The following is a 26676-nucleotide window of genomic DNA, read 5'->3' on the forward strand; positions in this document are numbered from 1 at the left end:
CAAGACACGATTGCACTGCCTGTAGACATCATACACACATTGACACGGAACATCCAGATGCCCAAGCCTGTTCCTTGGTCAAAGTTTTTTTGATGTAGAGACTACATTTTAAAGCTACAGCTTTCAATTCCTTGTTGCTTTTGGATTCTTATGCATTTTAGTTGGCATTTGGGACAGATAACGATAATTATATCAAAAAGCTGTAAAATGGAAAAGAGTCTTGTGACAACAAAAACATCAAAAAAGTATACATTTTAAATTCTGTCGGGAGGATGTTTTAGCTATCTATAAGAAAGTTGCAACTTTACAGTTCAGGATCAGACACAAGGGCATGACATTATGCATGTCAGACTCTTCAGGTTTTGTTATAGGTCAAAAATGACAATGATATAGCGAATGGACAACACAAAGTATTAGTACAGGGGTTTCTGGGAAACATTCCTATAAGCTCTTATATCAAATTAAAAAGCAGGCGTTCACAGGGTGTGTGTATATATTTGATGCATTCATTATGATGGTGGTGGGAAAAAAACCTATTTTATTACTGGCATCTACAAACGTGAGGGGTTAGAAGACCAGTTTATCTGATTCTTTAATGTCATGTTCACTCAATATTTGCGAAGGCTGCTTTAGGTTCCCTGTCAGGCCCTTTAACCATTCCTTGGGAGTTTTGTAATCGATCGTACGTGCCCTCCATACAAATGGGGGTCTATGCTTTTCTGAATATTTTGAGACTTAAATATGCAACATTTCTTTGTCTCACTTCACCTCACTTTCCTTGATTTATCTCTTTTCTCTGCAAAGTGCCCCTCACTAACCATTAAATATTGCATCTTCAGTTCCTTTATACTGCTGTTTTTTACGCCCATCGGGAAGGAACATAGCAGCTACAATTGTGATCATTACACAGTATCTTACACACATGGCTACACGCCTGTTTCTGCAGCATGACATACAGAAAGCACCCAAATACAAAAGGGTAATGATCTCTTTTTTGTCTTTGGGGGTAAAGTGAGGTAAACCAGACAGCACAATCATCTGTCACCACTAGCACTTAAATAGACGTGACAATAAGAATCCAATTCTAACAAAAATTAATATATTTGCAAAGCAGAAGCAGTCACCTCTCAGAGGGTGGTTGCAACAACCGATTATGTGTTAAATCTTACATGCAGTTGGGATTTTATAGCAATCAATTCATAATCTGTTTGTTGAGTAGCCATGTAAAGGAAGGCCAAGCCCTGTGACCATGCTAAGCTCACACATTGTATCATCATGGATAGTTTCTCTAACAAAGTGCAGTGAAGGACGGTTGTCAAGCAAATCACTAGGGGTTGCTGTCTTATTTTTGTTCAGTGGGAAGTTTACCAGTACCAGTAGCAGCAGCAGTCCATGCAGGTAAGTGTGGTGGACGGGGAGTCAACAGACTACCAAATAGGGAAAATTAAATAACTAAGGGGCATATTATCAAGGGGGTTTATCTCCGCTTTTTTGGCTTTAAAAGCCAAGAAAGCGGAGATAAAATTATCTCCCTATTACCTAGCTGTCGCTAACACCAGTTAGCGACAGCTAGTAGGAGATAGCGACCATCTTGGGCCCCACTTTGCATGTCAGTGATATTTATCACTAATGACATGCAAAGTAGCCGTGCCAAGATGTTAGCGACTGGAAACAGTCGCTAACATCGCTATCTCCTATTACCAACTTTTGGAGATATTCGCGCTAAGCGCGAATATCTCCAAAAGCTAACACCTGCCCTGAGCAGTTCTTAGCCATATTATCCAATGGGAGGTGGATAACATGGCTAAGAGCATTAGCTCGCTAATGCATGAATATCGCTGACTTTTCAGCGATATTCATGCATTGCGGCCGATTTTTATCACATTTGCTATAAACCTTGGTAATACCAAGGTTTATCTGCGATAAAAATCGCCACAGCTCGGCTATAATTTTTTCACGCTAACCAAGCAATAGCGATAATTATCGCTATTGCTTGGTAATATTCCCCTGAATTATTCCTAGTCCGTCGTCTGTCGACAACCCTCCGCCTCGCCCCCACCACGCTTACCTGCACGGACTGCTGCTGAACAGTAGTTTGTTTTTGTCCAGTATGCTTTCAAATCATTCAGTAGGGGAAGCACTAACGTGCGGTATGGCTCGAAGAAGGGTTAAGCATCAATCTGAAAAGTCGAGGGCAAGCATACGGAGTTAGATAATGAAGAAAGGATAAGAGTAATGCAAGACATCCTCATGGTCATCTTCATACAAATCCTTATATATGAATAAGGATATGTTGGAACCAACATATACTTTCTGAAAAGACCACATTAGTAAGTTAGTAATGTATAGTGCTACAACTGAAAAAAGAAGCACAGATAAGAGCACCCTGGAAGCAATCCCTGCCGCCAACCATCAACCACCTCAAAACTAAAGTGCGAAATTGAAGTGTCATGTTGCCTTACCTAATACAGCAGGTGTTTAAAATAAGGTCTAAAATCTAGAAAGAAAAATAGCAAGCACCTTCATAGGAGATCATATATGGGTAAGGTGCCTCAAATAAAATAGAAGGACAACAGGGACATGACAACTGGTATAAAAACAGACAGAACAGAAAAAGAGGATTAATCAAAAGAGACCACAAATTAAATGTCCTGCAGACACAATTGAAAATGTTTTTATGAAAATTGAATTTGCAGGGAGGGGAAAGAATGGAAATTTCAATTAAATGAAAGTTTGATGCAGCTATTCTAAGAGTTCACTAGGATAAAATCTAAAGTTGTGAGAGGAACACCATAACTGATTTATTGTAAATAATGAGCTTTATATTTGTCTTCCAACCTATTTGGGCCACATCAAATGTTCTCCTTCAAAAAGTAGGAATCTATCCCCTTAGGTTTCCTTTTGAATTTGATGTAGATTTCTGATGTTTTCGGAATATACAAAGGCTGCCTGGAATCCTCCTGGAAATTTTCAACAGTGGAAAGGTACCAGGAGCTCTTTTACTTCTCAAAATGTATTCATGCCCATTTCGCACTGGATTAATAATTAGCAAATTTGCATTCAACCACTTGGAAAAGTGCACTTGCACATTTTTCCTTAATGACAAACCCTTTCCATTATAAACCCATTATAAAAGGTGGTGTTCTTCTCTATTTCCCACCCTACAAAATCACTTGCTTCGCCTTTAAGAGCAGTAGTTTTACATTTATTTTCAGGATGGGAATCAACCTGCAAAATGTTTATGGATACCTACAACGTGTTTATAGGTTGTCCCTGCATTTTATAGGGCCCTGTCTACTCTAAAATCAATTTTCCCACATATAATAAAATACATCATTTTCTAGCAAACCAACCCAGTTTGGTTTTGAAGCATTAAGAATTTGTACATCATGACACTACGAATCAGTGCCACACTGTGTGTGCTTTTCCCTTACACAGGTATGGTAAATAATAACTCACAAGTGGCACAATTAAGTTTCCAGAAAGGCTATGGTAAGTTTATGCAGCAAATACATGGTATGTTGAAGTGAAATGACATATATGGGCTGCGTTGTATATTTATACAATCCACACGTATGGCTAATATGCATTGCAGAGGTCATTACTGTGTTTTCAGACATTAGTTATGTCACTTTCATACATTATCTATGTCACCACTAAGGCCCCAATTATTAGTGTCCAAGTTATCTCGACCACAAGCAATGCAAATATTGTTGCATTCCTTAATTGAAAGGTGTGATAAAACGTGCATACCCTTTTATATTTCATCAGGTTATACCTACCAGAATTTAACAGAGGAAAATTCCTTGTAGTTACTGGAACATGTAGACTTTGGTGCAAAAGGCACCAAAATCCGCATGCTATAAACCAAAAATGTGTAATAGGTGTTATTTATAGAACCCTTTTCCAAATTGCTTTTAATAAAGACCTAACTGTGTCTTGCAGACCAGCTAGGCTGTGTGCCTAATGTATAAAAGTAGGACATACAAAATATTAGGCAAACATTTGTCCTAATCATGAAATGTTGCCACAAACTATGTCACAGAGTAGGATAAACTACATTTTCAATGACTCACTCTAGGAAAAAATATAAATATTATTTAAAGTTTTTTTCACTTTTTAACACCAATCTAATTTAAAGCCAAAAGTAGAATTTGGATCAATATTGTGAAAAGGTACCAATTAAAAAAGTACTTTGTGATGTACTAAATGTATTAAAATCACTTTGCGAGGTAGTTCCACTCAATTGACTTTAGAAAGCTGTGAATGACTTCTGTTTTCGGGTGTAAACAGAAATGTAAAAACTGACCACTTAGAAGAAATTGGTTACCTGAGAGGGACAGCAACAGAAACAGAAGGTAACTTAAAGAACTGCCAAAACAGGCCTCCATTTGCAGCAGAAAAACATCATAACTTGATCCACTCACATTTGTCTGTGTTAAGACAATTAGTGAAAAGTAATTGTAGCAGTGGAAATGAGAAAATTCCCTCATTTTGATGTTTGTGTCTGAAAGGGAATACCAGACTCCTTCAAAGAGAAAGTGACGGAACGCAATCTGAATGAGCGAATCAGGGAATGTTCAATGTAAATGAAGAAAGTAAGGGTCTTATTTACAAGCCCCTTGCGCCAACAGTACGCCACGTTTCCCATGTTAAAAATGACGCAAAAGTTGTGCAAGGGGCTTGTAAATAAGCCCCTAAGTGCTTTAACTGGAGTTTAGCATTAAGCATAGAGAATTTGCCAATCGCTGACAAGAGCAGTCAATAAGAATGGCACCCCCCACATGCTTCCTTAGAACATTTCTGGGTCTAGAAAAATATATGGAAGAAAAAGAAAATAGATTTTGACTTTTGAGGAGAGAGGACTGAAGGTCTCCCGATTCTTGCTATCACCCAGGGAATGTAACTGCTCTCCAAGGACCTTTTGGCTGTCCTTCCATTGCTGTTTCAAGACACGAAAGGCATAAGGGCTGTCTCCTGAGAAGGAGATCTGGCTGGCCAGCTGAGTGGACCTGGGGAGATGCTTGTTTGGAAAGAGATCTGGTGCCGAAAGGAGTTGAGTAAATAAATAATTAAAACTAATTACAGTGCGCGCTGCATCGCCAAGTTGGCGTTGCAGCACGTGCAATGTAATTTGTTTTCATTATTTATTTCTTTACTCAACTCCATTCTGCGGCATTCCAGAGTTTACTACCCCCCACACTGCTTCTCCCCCGACCCGTCCCACTGCCCCGCAGCACTCCCTCGAGGAGCCACTATTGGTTTAGACATGTGTGGTTGTATCATACAACCATGGCTTTGCGGTTTTTAATTCAAACCCCATGTCCATAAAGGAAAGTAATTTTTCTCCTACGAGTTCTTTTAATTTCTTTTGGTAGTGATGATGAAGTAGTATAAAAATCCCTTAGATAATATATGTGGTGTTATTCGTAACAGCATAACCAAAGAACAATACAGTTAGAAGTAAACAATCTACTGGTACTAATGGTGTGGTACCAGCCTATAATAACCAGAATATTGTTTGACCAAAACAATGTGCTTAAATATCACTAACAAAAATACAGCGCGCTGGAGTCAATAATAGAAAACCTATGACCAATGGGATGATATTTTTGTAAAATACGCTTAGGGTGCTAAATGTGTGTCACACAATATGTTGTGCTAGTTACATTCTGACATACAATCAGTACCAAACAAGTTTTGTGAAAATGTCAAGACTTTAATTAGCAAATTACTTTAAACATTCTATTAAAAATAAGATTAAAAAAAGACTGCAGCTATATATCTAAAATTGCATTCATAAAAAGAAATGAAAAGAAAATGAGGGAATGATAGAATAGTGTATTTATTGTATGTTTTCAGCAAGAGAAAGTGGTGCTTCAAAATTGTTCACTCAAGAGAAATGAGTTAGACACACAGCCTTGAAGGTTGGGGGGCGACAATGTGATGATCACCACTTCTGTGATGGTGACGATTCACTATAGTTACAATAATGTTGAATATCGCACAGACCTTTTGCACAAAGAGTCGAGGGCACCCTATACCCACACTATCCTGTTCTTACCATCCCACAACTTCACAGGCCACTGGCAAATTTTTCAAGCACAGGAAAAATCCTGTTGCTTCAAAGTGTTATTCTGCAACAGGAACAGATTCAATTTAATGCTTTAGTAAGCAGAGGCAGTGCAAATTTCGCAATGAACCAGGTTAGGAAGTTAGGTGTCCAGTGCTGACGCCATGTTCCGAACATAGAAAATTAACGTAGGGGTAGGAACAGGGCGTTCCGCAGTTCCTCTGCCAGGTACTGGAAAGTCTTGATATCTGTTTCTCAAGCTGATATTAAGGTATCAGTGGTCGAAGTGTAGCTGTTTACAAAGGGATGAGTGCACTCTTTGTTTATGTCAAGAAACTAATGTATGAAAAGTCCCAACACCACTTCAATCTTTACATTAATTGTATTCTAAAGTGATGTATTTCCTGCTCCTATTAGCACCAAACTTCTCCCACAAGATCCCAGATCTCAAATCCAAGAAGGTGCAAGCAGTAAATGTGCACACAAATGATATTTTGAGCTTGGTTTCACACGTGTGTATTATAAATTAACAGATAACCCCACTCGCTAGGTTCTAGCACTCTTATTTACAGCTAGCAACTAGGTGATGATGACTATACTGAGTGATAAATGGGGACAATGAAAGTGCAAAAATCATAAGTGCCTCATGTTGTCTTTTTTATAAAAAAAACACTCAATTTGGTAATTTGATGCTGAAAACGCAGATTGTATAATGATTCATTTTTTGAGGTGTTACCTTAACAATTTTAAAGGTGATCGGTTTTCAAACTGCAGTGCAGAATAAAACTGGGAGACTTCAGCTACTTTAAATAGGTTTTTGTTGTGCAAAATATATTGATAGTCACAGCGACCGCAGTTTGAGCACAATTGTTGTCTGGCATACAAATGCTCGGTGGCCTAATTACACACTTCAGATTTGGGCACTACATTAATACAGACCCATGTTTTGTACAGCAATGCTCACCAAGAATTCTGAAATGTTTGGAGACAGAGTTACCGGAGTTCCTTTGCATATCTCTGCATTTGAGCTCTCAAGTTTTCCAGTTCCAGTTTCATCCAGGCAATGCATTTTTTTGCGTTATTACTCTTGTAGTCATGGTTCTATTGTGTTTAAACCGAACTACATGTCCCAGGATTCAACGATAAATACCTGGACTGCTTGAGCTATTCACGCATGGAGCTGGGGAACCTGGTAGATCTGTGTATGGTTTTAAAACAATTAGAACTGTTAACTACTCTGTGAATCTCAGGTTTGCAAATTAGAGGACGCTGGTGAATGAGCTCTAAAGGTTTTTAATCTTATAAAAAGATAATGCCAAGTCATTTAATGCAAAAGTCAGCAGGGGCTGTTATCTGAAAAACTGCTTCTAAATTGTGTAATCTGCTCACTGTTTAAACACACGTGTGATTATTTTCCAGGTGGTGTCAGTTCCCTTTAATGCCTGTTTCTTTGTGTGGAGTTATCGGCTACTCTGAGACAACTTAAACCCATTGAATCCCTGCAGACTCCTTCACCAAATGCTTAACGATTTTCATTAAATGCTTCTTTTACATCAAAACCCCAATGACTTTTTAAGTGAACTCAAAGAAAAAAATGTCATGAATATACGATAGCAGACTTTTTTGTTCTTTTTAAGTGTACATAAAATAGTGATGCAATTATTTCAGTGCTGGGGATGTTGCATACTCCTGTGGCAAATATTTTTCTGCGTTTTGACTGATTTTTTTCAACTAGGCTTACCATCTTTGCTTGTTATGGTACTTGGGAAACCTATATATTTTTTCTCAGCATGGCATTCCTGTTTAGTTGGTGACACCCACGTAGATTTGTTCAGGATATAATGGAAGTTTTCTTACAAGGAGATGAATATACTAATAAAAGGAGTTATCAACTAAAGAAGATCAGCTCTTTAGCAAGATACCGAGAAAAGTCCCCTATTCTATGTAAAGAATGTATAGCGTTCTATCCAAGACTGTGTAAATTATGTGGAAAACAACCAAAGCAGAAAAAGTCATATGATGTTTTTTTACTAGGAACAAGTTACCTGCAAAACTGTCTGATGCATCTGTGAGTGGGTAGAAATGTAATACAACTATTCTCGTACCTACAGAAGAGATGGAACAACATGCTCTCGTGCCAGGTAAAGGTGTTTGGCAATTGCCACCGACAGCTCAAAAGACAGGCCCATTAACAGGTAAGTCAACTCCCATATAGAAACAACAGACATGTTACTTGTAAAAATCCACACAAACCATTGTTTCCTTAAATATATATTTAATTGATATATTTTTGCAAAACGATGCATTTTTTTACAAATGTTCTATAAAATGCATGTTGTACAATAGGGACTATCTTCACTCTTTAATATAGTTATTGACTCATCCTTTGCGAACTGGCAGAAAATCAACAATTACTTTAATCGCAACTGGAGCAAACAATAGTATTATGCACACGAAAAATTACAAACTCTGCCTTGCCAGTACATTTAAATACATTAACCATGCAACAAATTGCCACGTAGCCACATTTATTACTCATTGGTTCATCAAAAGTGACAAAAGTAGTATTTGGTATTATTCACTAACAGTTCTTTCTAATTACAACCTCATGAAAACATAAAATCATTCATTTCTAAACAGGTGATGGTGGCTACTCAGCTGCTCCAATGCAGAAAATATTGACACTGTGAATATCTATGAACTCCAGAACAAGAAAGTGAATTGTAGACAAGGTCATACACACAGCCGCCTCAAACATACCCAGCAAAGGACCCAGAGGGCTAAACTGAAGGCTAAGGCTATGATGTCCCTTCTCTATAACAAAGACAATCACACATCGGCTGGACAAGAACGCCCACTATTGGAGTTACTATTGCCTGTGCCGCTGAGTCAGTTGTGTGCCACAAGCATATTGGGCAGGAAAATAAATACTACAGAACATGGGGTCATATGTAGAAGCCCCTATTGCCACCAAAACGTCCTTTTTCCGATGTTGTGGTGGCGATAGGGGCTTAGCCTTATTTACAAGGCAACGTTAAGTCACTTAACGTGGCTTAACGCTGCCTTGTAAATAAGGCCCCCTTTCACGCTATGCTTAGCGTGAAAGGGGTGGGCAGTGGGTGTTGCGGTGGGCGTTCTACTGCAACACCTATTGATTATGACACTGCCCCTATCCTATGTACAAGGGCAGTGTGCATAGAAGGCAGTGCCAAAATTAAGACCAGGGAAAAGCTGGTCTTAACTTGTCGAAACAAGGAGAAATTAATTATTTCTCCTCGATCTAGCTTTTTCCATGTATGCTGCCTTGCGCAGCACACATGGAAAAAGCAAACTGCCATGGATTGTTTATGTACACGAAAGTCCTCCTGAACTTCAATAAACTTTGCTATATGAAAATAAACACTATGTGTGCATATTTTTTGCATATTGCCATAAACGAAGTCTTTGAAAGTATTCTGGATATGCTAAGCATTCTTATGCTTAGAACATCTATTATGTAGCAATCCTTTGCCGTCCAAAATTTACCCTGCAGTGCAGCAGTAGTAGCGATTAAGGATGGGCCAAAAACGTAAAAGCATTTTATTTTTTAATATACTGAATACATATATGGTTGTTCTGTATTGTACAGGAACATTTGTATAGAACTTCGCAATTTACATTAAACCGTTTGCTATGGTTTGTCATACAACAGCAATGTGTTATTCACGTGTAAGTCAAGTGATCCTGATTATGGAGCACAGATTGCAATATCGTGGCCCCTGCGTGATGACATGCTTAAAGTATTATAATTTCTATTTAGCATTCCTAACCTCTTCTTGTAGTCTTAAGTCTTAAGTGATTTATGGCCCTCCCATCACATTGTTTTGCTATATTTTGCTTTCAAAGTCATCATGAACCACAACATGGCACTGTGGCATTGTACTTTGGTCTTTCAAATGCGTTTTATGCCAGTTTCTTAATTTTTGCACATGGTTTGCACCTTCATTGATTTTATACATTTTATGAGATACATTTCTTTTTTTGCAGCAATTTACTATTTTGAATGATTATTGCATTGGTGATTCAATTAGCAAGTCGCAAAAGGCAATGCACTAATGTGTCTCAGACACCTGTCGCGATTTTCAATGGGGTCACAAATGACCTACCACATTAAAATAAATGACATAAACCACAATTTGCGACCCATTGGGAATGGCCTGTAATGCAGACCATCATGTCTGAGATTGCTCTTAAAATAAAGCATTTTTGTTTTCTGAAATGCAGCCCGTTTTCCATAAAGGAAAATGGGGTGTGTTTAAAAATAAAAAAATAAAAGTTTCCTTTTCATTTTTTAAGAGTAGGCAATGGTTTGTGGGACCACTGCCTGCTCCTAAAAATTGTGTGCGCCCACATTCACAAAGGGGACCCCTTCCTGTTGCAAATGGGTTACCACCTTTTTCAAGGAGTCAGTAAAATATGAATGTTGTGTGACTGCATTCCAGTTGCAAAACAATCAAACATGCCTCAGTGACTCGCTATTACGGAGGGATGCCCTTGAAGCTCTCCTTTCTAATAACGAATCGCAAACCCTAGTTTGTGAGTCAGTAATAGGTTACAGACTCGTAAAATATTGTATTGTATTGTAATTGCCTTTCTATAGCGCTTACTACCCCTGATGAGGCGTCGAATCGCTTTTTCGGCAGGTAGCACGCTACTCCAAGACCCATAGAGGATTAGTGTTGAATTAGTTTAGTGAAACATGCAAGTACATTTTAAGTGGTGGATAGGTTAGTCAGTTATTTGGATTTGGAATTATAGCAGAAGAATTAGAGGAGGAAAAAAGGTTTGTATTCATATAGCGCTTGTTACCCCTGATGGGGTGTTGAAACATGCTATTCAGGAAGCCCATAAAGGATTAGTGGTGAATTAATATGGTGAAATATGAAAGTAATTTCAGTGGTGGATATTAGTCAGTTATTTGGAGTGAGAAGGATAGCGGAGGGATAATAGGGGAAGAAAGGTTTGCATTCATATAGCACTTGTTACCCCTGATGGATGTTGAAGCGCTTTTCTGGCGAGTAGCACGCCAGTCCGGAACTCATAAAGGATTAGTGTTGAAAATTAGTATAGTAAAATATGAGGTTATTGAAGTAGTGGATATGTTATTCAGTTATTTGGGTAGGGAAGGGTAGGTGGCGGGATAGTGAAGGGAAAGAGGTTTGTATTTATATTGCGCTTGCTTCCCCAGATGGGGTTTTGAAGCGCAAGTAGCACGCTACTCTGGAACCCATCAGGATTAGTGTTGAATTAGTATGGTGAAACATGAAAGTAATTTTAGTGGTGGATATGTTAGTCAGTTATTTTGATTGAGAAGGGTTGAGGAGGAGTAGAAAAGAGGGAGGAATTTAGAAAGGTTTGTTTTGGGGGATCGGTATAGTAAAAGAGGTGTAAGATGATGCAAGGAGGGGTAGAGTAGGAGAGAGTCTAGAAAGGCTTATTTTGGGGATCATAGTAGTGGTATGGGGTTAAATGAGAGAGTATATGTAGAGGATATATTGAGCGAAGTATAGGCTGAGAAAACGGGAAGTGCATTGGAAATGTTAAATTAGAAGAAATATATAGTTCCATAAGTATATTGAAAGTATATAGATGCATAATGGAGGTATGTATATTGGGCAGCGTTTCTGGCCCTGGCCCTGGTCAGTCTCGAACAGGCTCAAACATGCAACTGCCCTAGTCTTCTCTGCCCTTAACAGGCTCAAACGGGCAACTGCCCTTGTCCTCTCCGGCCTTAGCATCTCCGCCCGGGCTGAGACGCCCTAAGCCTGGCCTTTTATAGCCCTAGTAATCAGGTGACTCCTGTCAGCCAATGGGAACCCTAGCCCTAACACTATCCAATCACAACACTAGCCCTAAAAATCTAGAACCAATAGCAGACCAGGACCTTACAGCCAATCTTAGCCCTAGTCCAAGCACCGATTCAGTTCAAAAACCCTAATCACTACGTACAATAGAGGCTCTAGCCCTACCAGTAGTCCCACCCAAGTCCAAGCACCCAATGGCACAGGAAGCCCATGTCCCTACTTCCAATAGAAAGCCTAACCCTACTCTTAGTCCCACAACCAGTCCAGCAACCAATCACACCAGAAGCCCTAATCTCTACTTCCAATTAAAAGTCTAACCCTAGCCCTAGTCCTACCCTAGTCCCAACAACCAATAACACAGGAAACCCTAGTCTCTACTTCCGATAGAAATCTTAACCCTAGCCCTAGTCCCAACCCAACATTGATTGAATCACAGACCCAGAAACCAATCAGAACACTCAAATACCCAACCAATGAGGACACTAACCCTAATCCAATAGAAACATCAGACACAACCACCAATCAGTGTACACATGTACCAAACAATATCAGACCATATAAGGACTCAGCAACCTCAGACAAGGTTTGCTGGCCAGGGAGTTGGAAGCTGCTGTTCCTGTTCAGAATCTCCTAGGAGACAGACATGCTTAATCCACACTTTGAACTTCTGCAGGTAAAGGCCTCACTAACTTGAAATCTAACAATACTGTTTGAATAAAACTTTACTCCCTCTACTGGCCAAAAAACGAAGTGCACAGTCCCACACAGTGCACAGTCCACAGTTTAAACAGCTCACAGAAGCAACCTCTGATGTTTGTGAACACTAAAATGGTCATAAATCTGATGAACCAGGTCCTCAGCTTATTGAAGAAGTCGAGTAGTGAGAACGAGCTGCTGGTGTGTTGGGGGAGGCCACTGAATAAATGTATGAATGAAATTAGACTTCTAAAGCACACGGCTACTCCCAGGATTATCCTGGCGCTGCGCTTTCAGTTGACCGTGAAAAGCAACCACATCAACTACGCTTGATGAAATAACCATGTCTTCAGTCTTTTCTTAAACAGGTCACAGAATGCAACCTAATGTAGCTCCAAAGGGAGTTTATTCCAGGCCATCGATCCAAGATAAAAACAAGTCCTTCTGCCCACTCTCATGCGATGGACCTTAGGGATCCTTGCTAGGTGGCCATGGGCTGACCGTAGATTTCTGAAGGGGGCAAAGAAGCTAAATCTAGCCCTAAGATAACCTGACCCAGAATGGTTCAGTGCTCTGTGGACTAGCTCTAGCATTTAAAAGATAATTCTCATCTTTATCGGCGCCAGTGTAGTGCATCCATGTGTGAAGACATGTGTTCATGGGGGCAGGTTAAGTTGAATAAGGGATGGCATATTTTGGACCCCTTCAAGCTTGTTAACCAGATAGTCCTAAGTATAGGGCATTTCCATAGTCCAGTCTTGATGTTATCAGTGACTGAATTACTATCTTTCATGCAGACAGGTAAAAATAGTGTAAGCATCTGTTCAAGGTCTGCAAGAGCCCAAAGCATATTCTGACCACTGTCATGATCTGAGGATGGAAAGACAAAGCATAACTAATTTTGATGCGCAGATTTTTTAGTACTCCACTCTGAGGTCCAGTAGGTGGGGCATCCTAGGGCCATAGCATCTACCAGTCTGGAGGATTACGGCTAAAGAATAAGAACTCTGCTTTTCTGCATTGCTTTTTAATTGATGTAAGAGCATCCAGTGAAAGACAGGTTTTAATTGACTCTCCCTCACTCTGCTCTCCCCTCCCACAGGTAAACAACTGTTTGTCATAAGTTATCATCTTGGCCCCCGGGGCCTCTGCCAATTGTGTTAGAGGAGTCTGGTATACATTAAATTAAGTTGTACTCAAGGCCCACTCCTGTAGCACTTCTCCTGTCAATGTGAAAGCTCCAGGCGAGTATGGCGGAAACCTATCCTTCATGACGGAAGCTATCCAAACTAGAACCACTCCACCTATATGAATGGCTTGGAGGCGAGCTAAGAGTATAGAGTGAGGGACCGTATTGAAGGCCGCTGATTAAGTTATTCGGATTTACGATGGTGTCATACTCCAACAACACACAAATCGTGCCCTCCATTACGGTTGACTCAAAGGTCACTATTTCTACATTTCATAGCTGTATGCGGGAAGTTTGGAAATAGATGTCCAAAAACTGTCTGAAGTTGAATAGAGAAAAACTGAGGTGCTTCTTTTTGGACATGTTAACTTCTGCTGGACACCAAGCTAGTGGCCGCAGGAACTGGGAGAACTTTCCAATCCAGTCACAAAGGTAAAAAATGTAGGAGTTCATTTCGATATCAAACTTTCTTTTGAATGGCAAATTATTGCTATCACCTCTTCCTGCCTTTTTATGATTAAAACTCTCAGGAAAGTGCTAGCATTTATTACTTTGGAGCTTCAAAAAGCTATGGTTTCTGCACTTGTCTTCTAAAAGATTGACTATTGCAATGATCTCTTTCTCAATATCCATACAAGATTCTTAAACAAAATGCAGGTTCCCCAAAATGTAGTGGCACACCTGCTGCTCGCCATCCTGAAACATTGATCACTGGCCCATGCATTTCCACTACTGAATTGGTTGCCAGTTAAAAGGCAAATTGAATTTAAGTCCCATTGTGTTGCCTTTAAACCTCTACGTGAGCTTGTTCCGATTATCTGACACACAGATTCAGGTGGTATGTCCCGAAAGGCAGCTTCGTTCGGACACATCCTTCAATCTTGTGATCCCAAGGGCAAGCACTGCTTCCTGGGGGTGAGAGAAGTTCTGTGGCAGGCACAGTCAGCTTGTGGAATTCTTTACCTCAGACACTTAAAAAAAGAAAGCAATATTCTTGCTTTTCGCAAACTTCTAAAAACATGGCTGTTTAATAATTAGCTTGAGTTCACCAACCAGCCTGTCCACCTCCGGCCAGCTTCTTTTTCAGATCCGCCATGCCTATGCCTATACACCCTCAGGGTGTGCGTCACAAATTTCAATTTAATTTCATGATACCATGATCATTCATGTAGTTTTTGCCACTGCCTTTCTGAGGATTTACAGTGTTTCTCCATAGTCCTGAGATTCTCTTTAAACCAGGATTGGAAGTTTTGTTTCTACAAGGAGTGTGTGAGGAGATCGGGCTAGCTCATTGGAGGTGTTTCTGGTCCAACTGTCTAAAGTGCAGGCATCTTCCTCCACTTCGCGTAAGAGAGAGGGCATACTCTCTTCCACGGAGCACATAAATTCCAAAGGTAGAATTTTATGAAATGCCCATGTTCCAGATAAAGTTTTATTAATGCTTGTTTGTAGTTTAGTTAAGACAGGCCAGAAAAAACTTGATTAAATAATGGTCTGTCCAGACTAATTGTAGAGATTTGTTAAGATGTAGACTAATGTTGGAGAATATTTGAACAAGCACATGGCCTGCTTTATGAGTGTCTAACCTAACTATTATCTTTTTTGTCCACATTCAAATTAAGATCTCCCAACACTATAAAGTGTTCTATTTCAGGTATTGGTGGCGAGGTAGAGGAAAGAGCAATCTCTGGCTCTGCTTCTGTAAATTTGCATTGTCTGTGCCATGATCTATCATGCTTGTGATGAAAGCTTGGGTCAAGGTGCGTCTGGTGTTTTGAGGTAGCCACTTGAAGATCCTGCGTATCATTTGAAAGATGAGGAAGCAAGAGGTGTGACAGTGTTTACCTGGTATGCCATGGTGAGTTTATTACCCAGGATGATTCCTAGTTTTCTTGCACAATCTGATGGGATTGTAGTTGGTTCTAGATCAGAACTTCGATTTTGTCTGTGTTGAGCTTTAGCTAGTTCTTTTTTATCCAGTCAGTCACACAGGTCATGTAGTTTGAGAAGTTGTTTCTAGTGGTGTTAGCCTTGTCTGTCAAAGATAGGATGAGTTTATTGCCGCTGGTGTAGAAAAATTAGATTTATTCCCCGGGCTCTAATTAGGCCTGCGAGGGGTGTCATTTAGATGTTGAAGCATGTTGGGCTAAAAGATGATTCTTGTGGGACTCCACAGAAGAGTTTCTTGGGTTTCGAGGTGTATGGTGGGAGCTTGACTCTCAAATTTAGAGATAGTCCTTGTATTCTGGTGTGGTGTAGCCTTGAGATGAGAGTGTGGGGAGAGATGGTGTCGAAGTCTGCAGAAAGATCGAGCAGGATGAGGCCTGGCGCTCTCTCCACAGTTGAGGATGGTCCAGTTGTCGTTAGAGGCGGTTTCTGTGTAGGGAAAGGTAACAGTCAGATGGATCACTAGTTGCTGAGTTTGCTAGAGTTGGCTGATGGTTTTTTCAGGAGGATGTTGACATCTATGTTCTTGCTTTATAAAAAATAGTTGTTCCTCGGCACTCTAACTTGTAAATTCAACAGTGTCCAATTTAGATTGCACTGAATGGCCAATACTGAGAGTCCTACAACAGCAAATATTAAGTAGAGAACATTCTAAGTCTGTCAAATGAGGAGAGAAGAGAACAATAAACTATCAAGTATTTGTCAATTTAATATTGCCATTTAATCTTTTAGCATAATAGTTGGCACACATTTTAAAACATAACTTTCCTATGTTTTTGCAATTCAAAAGACAAGATCATATTATGTGCATATATGACAGAGCAATCGAACACTATGAGCCAGATGAATAGTAGCGGCCAAACTAGAGGCCCCAATCGTAGGGCCGTTCCTGTCAAGGTGGTTGGCGAAGAACCGATGACAGCCGACACGTGTTTGGTTACATGAATGAAACTTTCTCAAGGTTTACTCTCTGTAATTACAACAGTAGTTATGGCATAGAAATGTTGAGGTATTGACTCTAGACGTGATGTTGGAGGTCAGAAATATAGTCTGAGTTTAGTGGTTCGTATGGGTCTCTTAATTGGGGTTGAATGGGTAGTAGAACATGACTGAATGTATCCCTTCTTCAAAATGGCCTGTCAAGAACTGGTACGTAGTTTTTGCCCGGACTCAGCCCGTTAAAATCCCCAACCTAACAGTTGGTGATTCACTAATCTTGAACAATGGACCCTCATTCAGTAAAGTGGCCGCTAATGTACATGAGAAGCATGCGTTAGTGCAGCGGCCCCGGACTATAATATGTCCTATTTAGTGAGGAAAGTGTAGTCCGACGTTCGGGGCGGTCCTGTGAATGTAGTAGTTCTTGCTGTTGACTGGGAAATTTACACACTAGATGAATGTGTTCATGGTTGATGTTGTTCTCCTAAGCTACAAGGAAAAGTCCTGCTATTTTCTATTAAACTTATATATGTTCCATGTGGACATCCAGAGAGAGGATGCTAACCTTAGAAGGAAGGAGTTTTGTCCTTCACTTACTAAGTGCAGCTAAGATGCTCCTTGCTGGTGTTGAGAGTAAACAAATCTGGTAATTAATTATAAAGTGCGGGCGATCAGTACTGCGTCGTCCGCGTAGAGAAGGGAGACGATCGGGCATTTGTTTATATATGGTGGGTCCCTCGCCTTTTTCCACCAATTTCTGTTCCAAGTTGTTTGTGTATAAAGAGAACAGAAATGGAGCCAGGACGCAGCCCTGTCTAACTCCCCTCTCTACTTTGAACAACGCAGTACATTCCCCTGCTATATAGTTGTCGCAGAAACTGAACCAGTAATGGTTCCATCCTCATTTCTGTTAAAATGTCCCATAATTTGATGTGTATAACACAGTCAAAATGCCTTCGCCTGGGTGAATTTTCCCATTAAAACCTGCTCTGTAGTTCCCGGCCCTCCCTTAAACCATATTGTACATTGCAAAAATGTTGTTTTCCTCAGCCCATGTTTGCAATTGATTTAAAAAAATTCTTCCTGCTACCTTCATTAAGGAATCTAAAAGAGATATTGGGCGGTAGCATGCCAGATTATCCCAATCCCCCTTCTTAAAAATGGGTACAATAACTGACTCCATCCATGTTTTGATAGAAACCCTTCCCGCAACAGGCCTGAAAGACCCGTGTTATTAGTGGAGACCCAAGTGGAAGGTTAGATTTAACCAGGTCAATAGGCACCCCATCTGGACCGGGGGCCTTACCGCTCTTGCTTGCGCTTATAGCCACAACGACTTCCTGATGTGTGATTTGAAGATCAACAGATGAGAAAACATACGGACATCCCTCCATCTGATTCAGGGGAGGTCTTCATGTAAATTGTAAACATTGGAGAAAAAATCAAACCATTTCTTCTCGTCTATTGCAGCCTCTATCGTTGGGTTTTTAGACTTACTAAAAAACGTTGAATTAACTGCCCGCCAGAAAGAGGCACTATCTTTACTCAGAGATGCTTCATAAAAGCTAGCCCATGCATTTTCTTTTAACTCCTTCCTTCTTGGTCTCCGTGCCTCATTATATGCAGTTTTAATCTCTCTTATTTCTTCCTTGTTCCTATTTGCTCTATGTAGGGCCTTTTTTAACTTTGTGTAAGCTTTAGTACAGTGGGTTTCAAACCATCCCTGACATTCGGGTGTGTCTCTCTTTACTTTTCACCCTAAGCAGATTTTGAATAACTAATGTTATTTGAGAGAAGGCTGCTAGTGTATGTTCGTGTGGGGAACTTTCCTCTAAACATGTTAGGATTGGATTATAGGCCTTGGTAACAATTTGTTTATTTAGTTCCTCTGGATTACAGCTAGACCATCATAAGGTATATTCGTTTAGCATTACCGGTGATATATTCTAGACCATCGGTATCCACTGATTTTGTTGTCACTCTAGTACATTGGGAAATGAGATGCAAATGCTTAATGGTAAGTGGTCACTTATTACATTTGTGTGAGTTTTGTAATCTGAGATATAGGTAACAAAACAGTTTGGGCAAATATGAAATCTATTCTCGATTCCAATCCCCTACCAATAAAGTACTCTCAAAATCCACCATAGGGGAGCATAGACAGTTAGCAAAACCAAGGTTGTGCGAGAATGATATTTCATTTAGTAAGTCCCCCCGGTCGAAGTGCAAAAAGTGAAACATAGGGTCCTTATCTTCTACTGTTATCCCGCAGTTACCATCCATGCCTAAGGGACATAAACCAATATTAAAATCCCCACCCCATATTATAATCACATCTCTGCCCTTAGCTTCCTTTATCTTAAGCATATCCTGATTAAGCATCTTCAAAATAACCCAGCATTGCTGTTTTGATGCATTTCTGTAAAAGTTAATCAAAGCCAGAATACACTTACAATCAATATGGATCAAAACAATTTCATAAAACACTTCCAACTTTAGCATTTCCATCTTAAATACCCTGACCAGATTTGAGGCATAAGTACAAATTCCTCCCTTGGATTTTCCATGGATAGAATGAACTGCTGGGGTGTGGTACATCTTAAAGCCATTTATATGCATGTCTTCTACAGTCCAGGTTTCTTGTACACACAAGATGTTAAACTTCTCAATGAAATCCACCCAAACAGAGTTATTCAGTTTATTGCGCAGGCCTGCCACATTCCAAAAGAGTACTCTCAAGGAGACGCTCTTGGGTGGGACTGAACCTGTAACACATTCCGTCTGACACATGGGCTTAGTCCTAGCCTGTACATCTCTACTAGGCTTACACACTCAACTCTGTACCTGTATACCACAGGTTGTACTTCCTAAGTCAAAAGCCTGATGACCACTACAGTGGGATGTCCTCTATTCAATGGTCGGTATAATGACCTGGATGGTCAAATTTGGATCACTTATAAACTGTGCTATTAATACTCCTTCTGTCTTACTCTGTGTTGATTGTTTGAATAGTCAATCAATCTTGTCCAATGTCTGAAGGGGCGCATATTGGTTCTTGACCTCTAAGGGTCAGTACCCTGAATAAGTGGGTGACTTTCATTTTGTCTGGTACTTTGCTTGGGCTTGTAATCGAAACCCAGCAGTAAAACATTAATATCGGTGTGGGTAATATTTTTATCCCAAACTCTACTTAGGATTTCATTTCCCCTACTAGAGAGGGGTTTCCAAAAGTGAGAACAGCACAGTCTCCTTGGAAGGTTTTGCCACTGTTGCCAACCCACCGAATTCTCCTGACCACCTTAAATTCTTTAAACATAGCTTAGGCCAATCCTACTCTATTCCCCAACCATTGTATGGCTTTGTTCCGCAACGCAACCCAGGATTCATTTTACCATCAGCGAGGAGGTGGGACATTAACCAAAATTATCACGTATGGTGTTGCAGCAGGAGGTAGATTTAAATTGTGTGTACTCATTTTGTTTTCCTTCCAGGAAAAAGGAGTTGGGGGGACTCTGATTGATGTCTCACACACTTGTCTCTCACCCATTTGTCTTCCACCCATATGTCTTACGTTCCCTCCTATTCCAGTATTAATAGATAAATCTCCCCTCTCTGGTAGGCTGTTCTGTGTACTTGCATGCATCCTGGACCCATTTGTCACACTCCCCACTTTGGGATTTAGCACTATATACTTTACGTTTGTAACTTGATGAGTAATAGCTATTAATTCAGACTTCTGAGTATTACCCATTAGACCACCAGAATTCAGATTGTCAAAAACCTTCTCCAGACTGTCCTCAATCTTGTCCAGCCTATCTGTTAGTGTAGTGATGGACTGTTTTACGACTTTGGTTAACTCAGCTGCTGTTAAGCTTGTCACCTTCCCAATCTCACTGGAGGATACTTGACAGCTATTCTTTAGGCAGGGAGTGAGATCTGTGCTCAGTCGAGTTTTTTTTTTTCCTGCTGTTTATTCAAAGAAGTTTTGGGAAGTCTAGGCTCTGTGGGGATAACCTAGGTAGTACTCGTGATGGTCTCTGGGCTAGCTATTATTTGACGATTACAAGATCTTTTGGGGGGGTAAAGTTTCCGACTCCAAGTCACTAATTGAGATGTCGTCAGATATGATTTGAATACAACAATTTTTTGAAACCCCTTCCTTGTTGACCAAGGTACTATTTTCACTTACCCCCTTATCCCCCCCCCCCTTTTGTGCTTCATCACTCTTTTTTGATCCTAAGGGGTCCTTACACAATGTCTCTTCCACCGAAGAGATTTGCTTCTCAATAGCGCCAACAGCCCCAGTAAGATAGTTGAGCAAAGTCAAACTCGCCTTTCTGGGCTTTCTCGAGGTTTTCAGTGAGTGGATGGCAGTATTCTTTCTTTTCCCCATCCTAGAATCCCCACTCAGTCAGATATATTAATAAAAATACAGAAGGCCTTCGTTTAAGGTGAACCACCAATACTAAAACAGCAGTAGGACAATGCAAATGAATTTCAGTAACTACGATCTTTGTACCACACAACCACTCCTTAGTTCATAAATGGGTAGGAATAGCTTTATATGTCTTACTGTTCATCTTTCAAGGAGCCATGTCACCTCAAGTATTCTCAGACTTCATGGAAAATCAGTCTGACAGACAGACACACAAAAAACCCACACACACCTCTACCTCTAGGTAATCTGCTAGCACTCCAAATTCATTTCACAGGTGACAACAACTTCTAAGTGCACCATTCAAATTTCCTTAAGAAACACATAGGGCACCATAAGGCCTGTCACAGAAACTCCAGGGCAATGAAACCAAACCTGGATTTGCCAGAAATTCCATGTAAAAAGTATACAGGGGTAGAAGGGTCAAAGGTAAAAAGATTAAAGACCTACTACTGGTTCATTTCCCCAGCAACATCATATGAATCACAAACAAGAACCCAGGAGGTCTATGAGCCAAACATTATACTGGCCGGAGTGACAAATCTTTCACTATGTCAGTTGGTGCTACAGTCACCATATAGTAAATTCTGAAGGTTGAGAAGAGAAGAGAAAGAGAAATGTGTGTGGGAGACAAGAAAAGTAGTGTCTAGAAAACAATCACAAACTGGTCAACCAAATCCAGTACACAAACTTTGTGGATAACCATCAAACAAACCAAGTGATCCGTCCTATCATTTGGCTGTCCACACCGTGTCCTGGCGGGTCCCTAGATCATCTGAGCCCCATGCCACACAGTAAATCGTAAATACTGGGTGCGGTCCACAGTAAAATGAACCTCCAATTGTTGGCCAATTTTAGATGGTTGGTGAAAATTGATAGAAACACAGTGCAACATACAAAAAAGTGGTCTGCTCTTGGCCTTCCCCAAGCTTCAGGTCAGTTTGGTGGCACCGACGGAGAGCGCGGAGCCTCGTGTACCTGAGCACGGTCCAGGTGAGGTGAGGTCCAGTCCGCTGACATTCTGGATCACGTCGAGTATCCAGTGACAAGGAGGATGAGTACATGATTGTAGGTACAGGTTGTATCATTCCTACCAGTATTATCTATATCAGTTTCACGTATTAGTTGGGTGCTTTATTGTTTTTACACACATATAACAGTAGCAACTATTTTTAAGAGCAGTGGCCCTGATGAAAGCCAATGGACTTCTTGCCCGGTAGGCAGAAACATGTTGGCCCTATTTGCGACAGTCATTTGTTCCATACTGTTGTTTGCGCTGTTCCTGTTTTTTAATTAGGGGATGTGCCTTGTTCCTATTAAAGAGTTGTTTAGACATATCACCCGATTTTACATCCACCACTTTTTTGTATGGTGCACTGTGTTTCTATCACTTTTCACCCACCATCTAAAATTGGCCAACAATTGGAGGTTCATTTTACTGTGGACTGCACCGAGTATTTACGATTTACTGTGTGGCATGGGGCTCAGATGATCTAGGGACCCGCCAGGCCACGGTGTGGACGGCCAAATGATAGGACGGATCACTTGGTTTGTTTGATGGTTATCCACAAAGTTTGTGTACTGGATTTGGTTGACCAGTTTGTAAGGCCGCCCCTGAATTATTGTTCGATATAAGTTGGTTATTCAATGTACTTGCACTTTAAGAATTTGTTTTTTTTTTAAAGAACAGTTTTTAAATAAAATATGACATTTGATTATATGTTTGGTATTTATTGAGTTTTTTTGCAACACAATACAGCAGTTTGTAAGTGAAAAGTTTCTTAAGGAAAATGTAATGTTTTTGTAGTAATGTACTTTTGACCTTTTTCTTGTAGGAGGTACCTATAGCGAATGATCCGTATTCCTGGTTGGGTTGCATAATTTATTATTCTTTTACCTCGCTCACTTTCTGGTTAATTGGAAGGGGATTTCTTCTTTTTTTTTATCAAACATTACATACATTGTCCACAGGAGCCACTGTTCTTTGTTTGTTTTATAATTTACATAATCTCTAAACAGCATCTCCTTTGTAGAGTCACACAACACACTGGATCATAAATCTATCAATTTCAATTTTAAGTATGAGATCTTTCTGTAATAGCTTCTTGCACATCTTAAAAAAAATAACTAATAGCATAGAGTTAAAAAAAAAACCTTCAATGCCTACCAAAAGGTTATTATTTTAAAATTAGAGTGGTATTAAAAGATAATTGACAATATTAAAAAACGCCCGATTTATATATAAAGAAACGCGCCTTCCGCTATTCCTTTCAGTGTGCTGCGCACTCCGAGTTTCGCGCATTCCCAGAAGGCACGCGGCATTGTGAGCATCAGATTAAAGTGCGTGTCAGGTGAGCAGTTCATTTCTGGTCACAAGAGACGACGTTCGGCTCAAACTCATTGAAATAATTTACTGGGATACAGCGACATGACAATGCGTTCGCAGGAGCTGCAGGGAAATAGGCCAGCTCTGTTCATCATCCTAAACATAACACAGACAGCTCAGAAATTGAAGATAAGAGTGATATCCGTAGCATTCTGCAGTGTGTGATGACACAAACCAATTTAAATGCACGCGCGCCTGCCCCCTCAGCGTAACAATAGCCGCCTGTGCAGGGGCTGCCCATGTACCGTAAATATGTGTATATCACAAACAGATTCCACTACAAAATCTATCACAGCCAGTTTTGCCCTATAACCAGGATATTGAGCATATAATTTCCAGAATATTCTATCGCCTCTTAAAGGTTCAGCACCACATCAAGGGGCATGCATGCCGCCAATTGAGAATCTTATGATATTCTCGCAAAATACTATAATTTACCGAAGGGCACTCGTGTTTTGCTCAAGTCAGCAAAATGGAAAATTCTGACATACGGCTGCAGATTATCACATTTGTCAAAGGATTCCTCTCTGGTGTTGGAGCGGTTTCATAACAGTGCTTAGCTAGGAGAGACTTTGAAGCCTTCATCTGTCAATAAATGCAATTTTGCTTTGTCAGGCAATTGTTACTTACTCCCGTCTTTTCATCAAAGATTTTGATGCCGCCAAAGGAGATTGTTAAAAAGACTTTCTGCTTGTGTTCTCCTTTTGAGCGCGACGCAGCAATTCCCTGTCGAGAAAAACAAAGTTTAAAAACAATTTTGGGCGCAATGTTCTTCATCTGAAACTGCAATGCCTGCTACACAGTGAAATTAAAACTTGACTACCGACGGCAGGATGGTAGTGCATTCATGCAACTGGGTGGAAAACAATGGAGATTTGTGCTTTGGTGGCAAATCAAACTATAATGAACTATAAGTAGTAAATGCAATTATATAGGCCTGATTCTTAATTGATTTTGAAACCCTAATTTTCAAGTTTAACAGCCCGATTCATCAAGCGAAATTGCGCTCGCAAAGGGCCAGATTCTGAGAATCTGGCCCTTTGCAAGTGCAATTTTTGCATTTGGAATTCATCATCCCAAATGCAAAAACCGCTATTAGCGAAATCGCATATTTGCGAGGAATTGGATTTAAGGAATCTCTAATAGAGATTCCTTAAATGCAATTCATCAACCAATTTGAAATTGCGAATTCGCAATATTTGGTCGCAATTTACCACGAAGTCTGACTTCGTGGTAAATTGCGAAAAAAGAGAAAAAATCACTTTAGTCCATTTTTTTCTTTTGCATGTTACACTACAAACACACATGTCCTTTGGACATGTGTGTGCGCAACACCTGTTTAAATTTGCATTTAAGGGGTGCTACGGGGTGTCCTTAGGACACCCCTGGCACCCTTCAAATCGCTATCTTATTTGCGATTAGCAAATTGCTAATCGCAAATAAGGAATACTCCCCATTCATTCCTATGGAGGACCCATAGGAATGAATGGGGAGTTATTCCTTATTTGCGATTAGCAATTTGCTAATCGCAAATAAGGAATGTGTAGGAATCGCATCTTATTTTGCGATTCCTACATGAATCCCGTTTTGCGAGTCTGTAGTAGCGATTCCTTATGAATCGCTATTAAAGACTCGCAAAACGGGTCTTTGATGAATCTGGCTGTAAGTCACAGTCCTGATTTAAAGAATTAGGAAGAAATGACTTTAAAAAAAATCTTTATATTGCAAGGAGAGCAAACAAAAGAACAGTAACTGCAAGCATTACACAATGCAGCAGCAAGACACACTTGGACAAATTCGGATTCCCTTCAGTCTCTGAAGGCCTCTGATCCCACACCTAATCAAATCACTAGGTAGTATTTTGGTCTGCCCACCATAGATCTACAGGGCTAAAACCAGTATTGTAAATAGGGGCACAATGCCTACCTTGGTGATCGTTCCATTTCTCCCATATTTTGGACACTTTTTGGGGACAGCCTCTGCTTTTGTACACCACTCTCCGCCAACATGCACCAGTCGATGATCCGTTTCCACTCACTCAAATGTGAAGCTAGCTCTGCTCTCCACATATGTGCAATATTGCTCTAGGACACCACCATCCCCAATGTCATCTAGATCTGATTCATACAAGCAAGGTCAGTCGCCTCCAAAACATTCAGGAGACATCACTTTGTAGAGGCCTCAATGTTGCCCCATCCACTTAGTGAAGGCAAGCAACGCATGACTCCCAGTAGTGTTGAATTACTGGGCAGCTCCATAACATATGAAAGAACATGTCTTTTACGCCGCAGTTCCTGTGACACAATGCAGTTGTAGCCCTGCCCATCTTCACCATGGTAGTATAAGCATAATAGCATCTGTGTAGGATTTTCAACTGGACAAGGCCGAAACTAGATCGTATTGCAACCTCACGGTGGGATGTCAAGGCCTCCGGCCACAAGTCATCCTCCAGGCCCTCCAGATCTCGCTCCCATTGCATCCCCAACCTAATCATGTGTCAGGTAAGTTATTAATCAGTTTACGGTTAAGTAAGGGAGATCACTTTTTTTTTGGGCATGTGTTCGAAGAGTAGCATGTCCTTGAGTGAGAAACAATCAGGGGTCCTCATCCTTCGGCAGCACCTTTTGCAATGCATGCCATATTTGCAATTAGCAGAAAGTTTCAGTGGTGGCCAGTTGGTATTCGTCGAGTAATTCTGTGAACGAGTTTATTCCTCCCTTTGTTCATAGGTCTCCCACCCTAGAGAGGCCAATTAGGTTTTATTTATCAAAGCCCTGTTGTGCACCCAGTATATCCAACTGTGAATGTGTCCCATAGGGGCGTGGCCTGTGTGATTATACCTCGCCAACCTACATCATTCAATCTTGTGTGCCAGAGGGTGAGTGTGACTGCAGTCGGAGTAGGAAAGGCCAAGGGCTGCGCTCCTCCATAGAGAGCCCTGAGATGCCGTCTGGGTGGCATGACCAACCTCCATTCAGCATGCAAGCTATCTCCTCCCAGGCGAGGTGAACCCACTGGTTAATGGTGATGAGCTGTGCCACCCAATAATATTTCTGTACATCGGGCAAGGCAATCCCACTGTCATACCAGCTGCTGGTCAACTTCTAATTAGCTATACGTGCAGCTAGTGGGCATCAGGGGACCTCATCTGTCTGGATGTCCATTGGT

General features: G+C 40.5%; 1 protein-coding gene across 15 annotated transcripts in view; it reads right to left on the reverse strand.

Annotated features, from left to right (window-relative positions):
- DAB1 (DAB adaptor protein 1) overlaps positions 1-26676 on the reverse strand; it is a 1411149-nt gene that overhangs the window by 270993 nt on the left and 1113480 nt on the right. For all 15 annotated transcript variants that reach the window (XM_086952885.1, XM_086952858.1, XM_086952877.1 and 12 more), the window contains one exon: positions 24139-24234. In XM_086952885.1, coding sequence (XP_086809011.1) covers positions 24139-24234 — 96 coding nt within the window. The remainder of the gene's footprint in view (positions 1-24138; positions 24235-26676) is intronic.

The sequence above is a fragment of the Lissotriton vulgaris genome, chromosome 1_1, assembly GCF_964263255.1.
Source record: "Lissotriton vulgaris chromosome 1_1, aLisVul1.2, whole genome shotgun sequence".
Lineage (NCBI taxonomy): Eukaryota > Metazoa > Chordata > Amphibia > Caudata > Salamandridae > Lissotriton > Lissotriton vulgaris.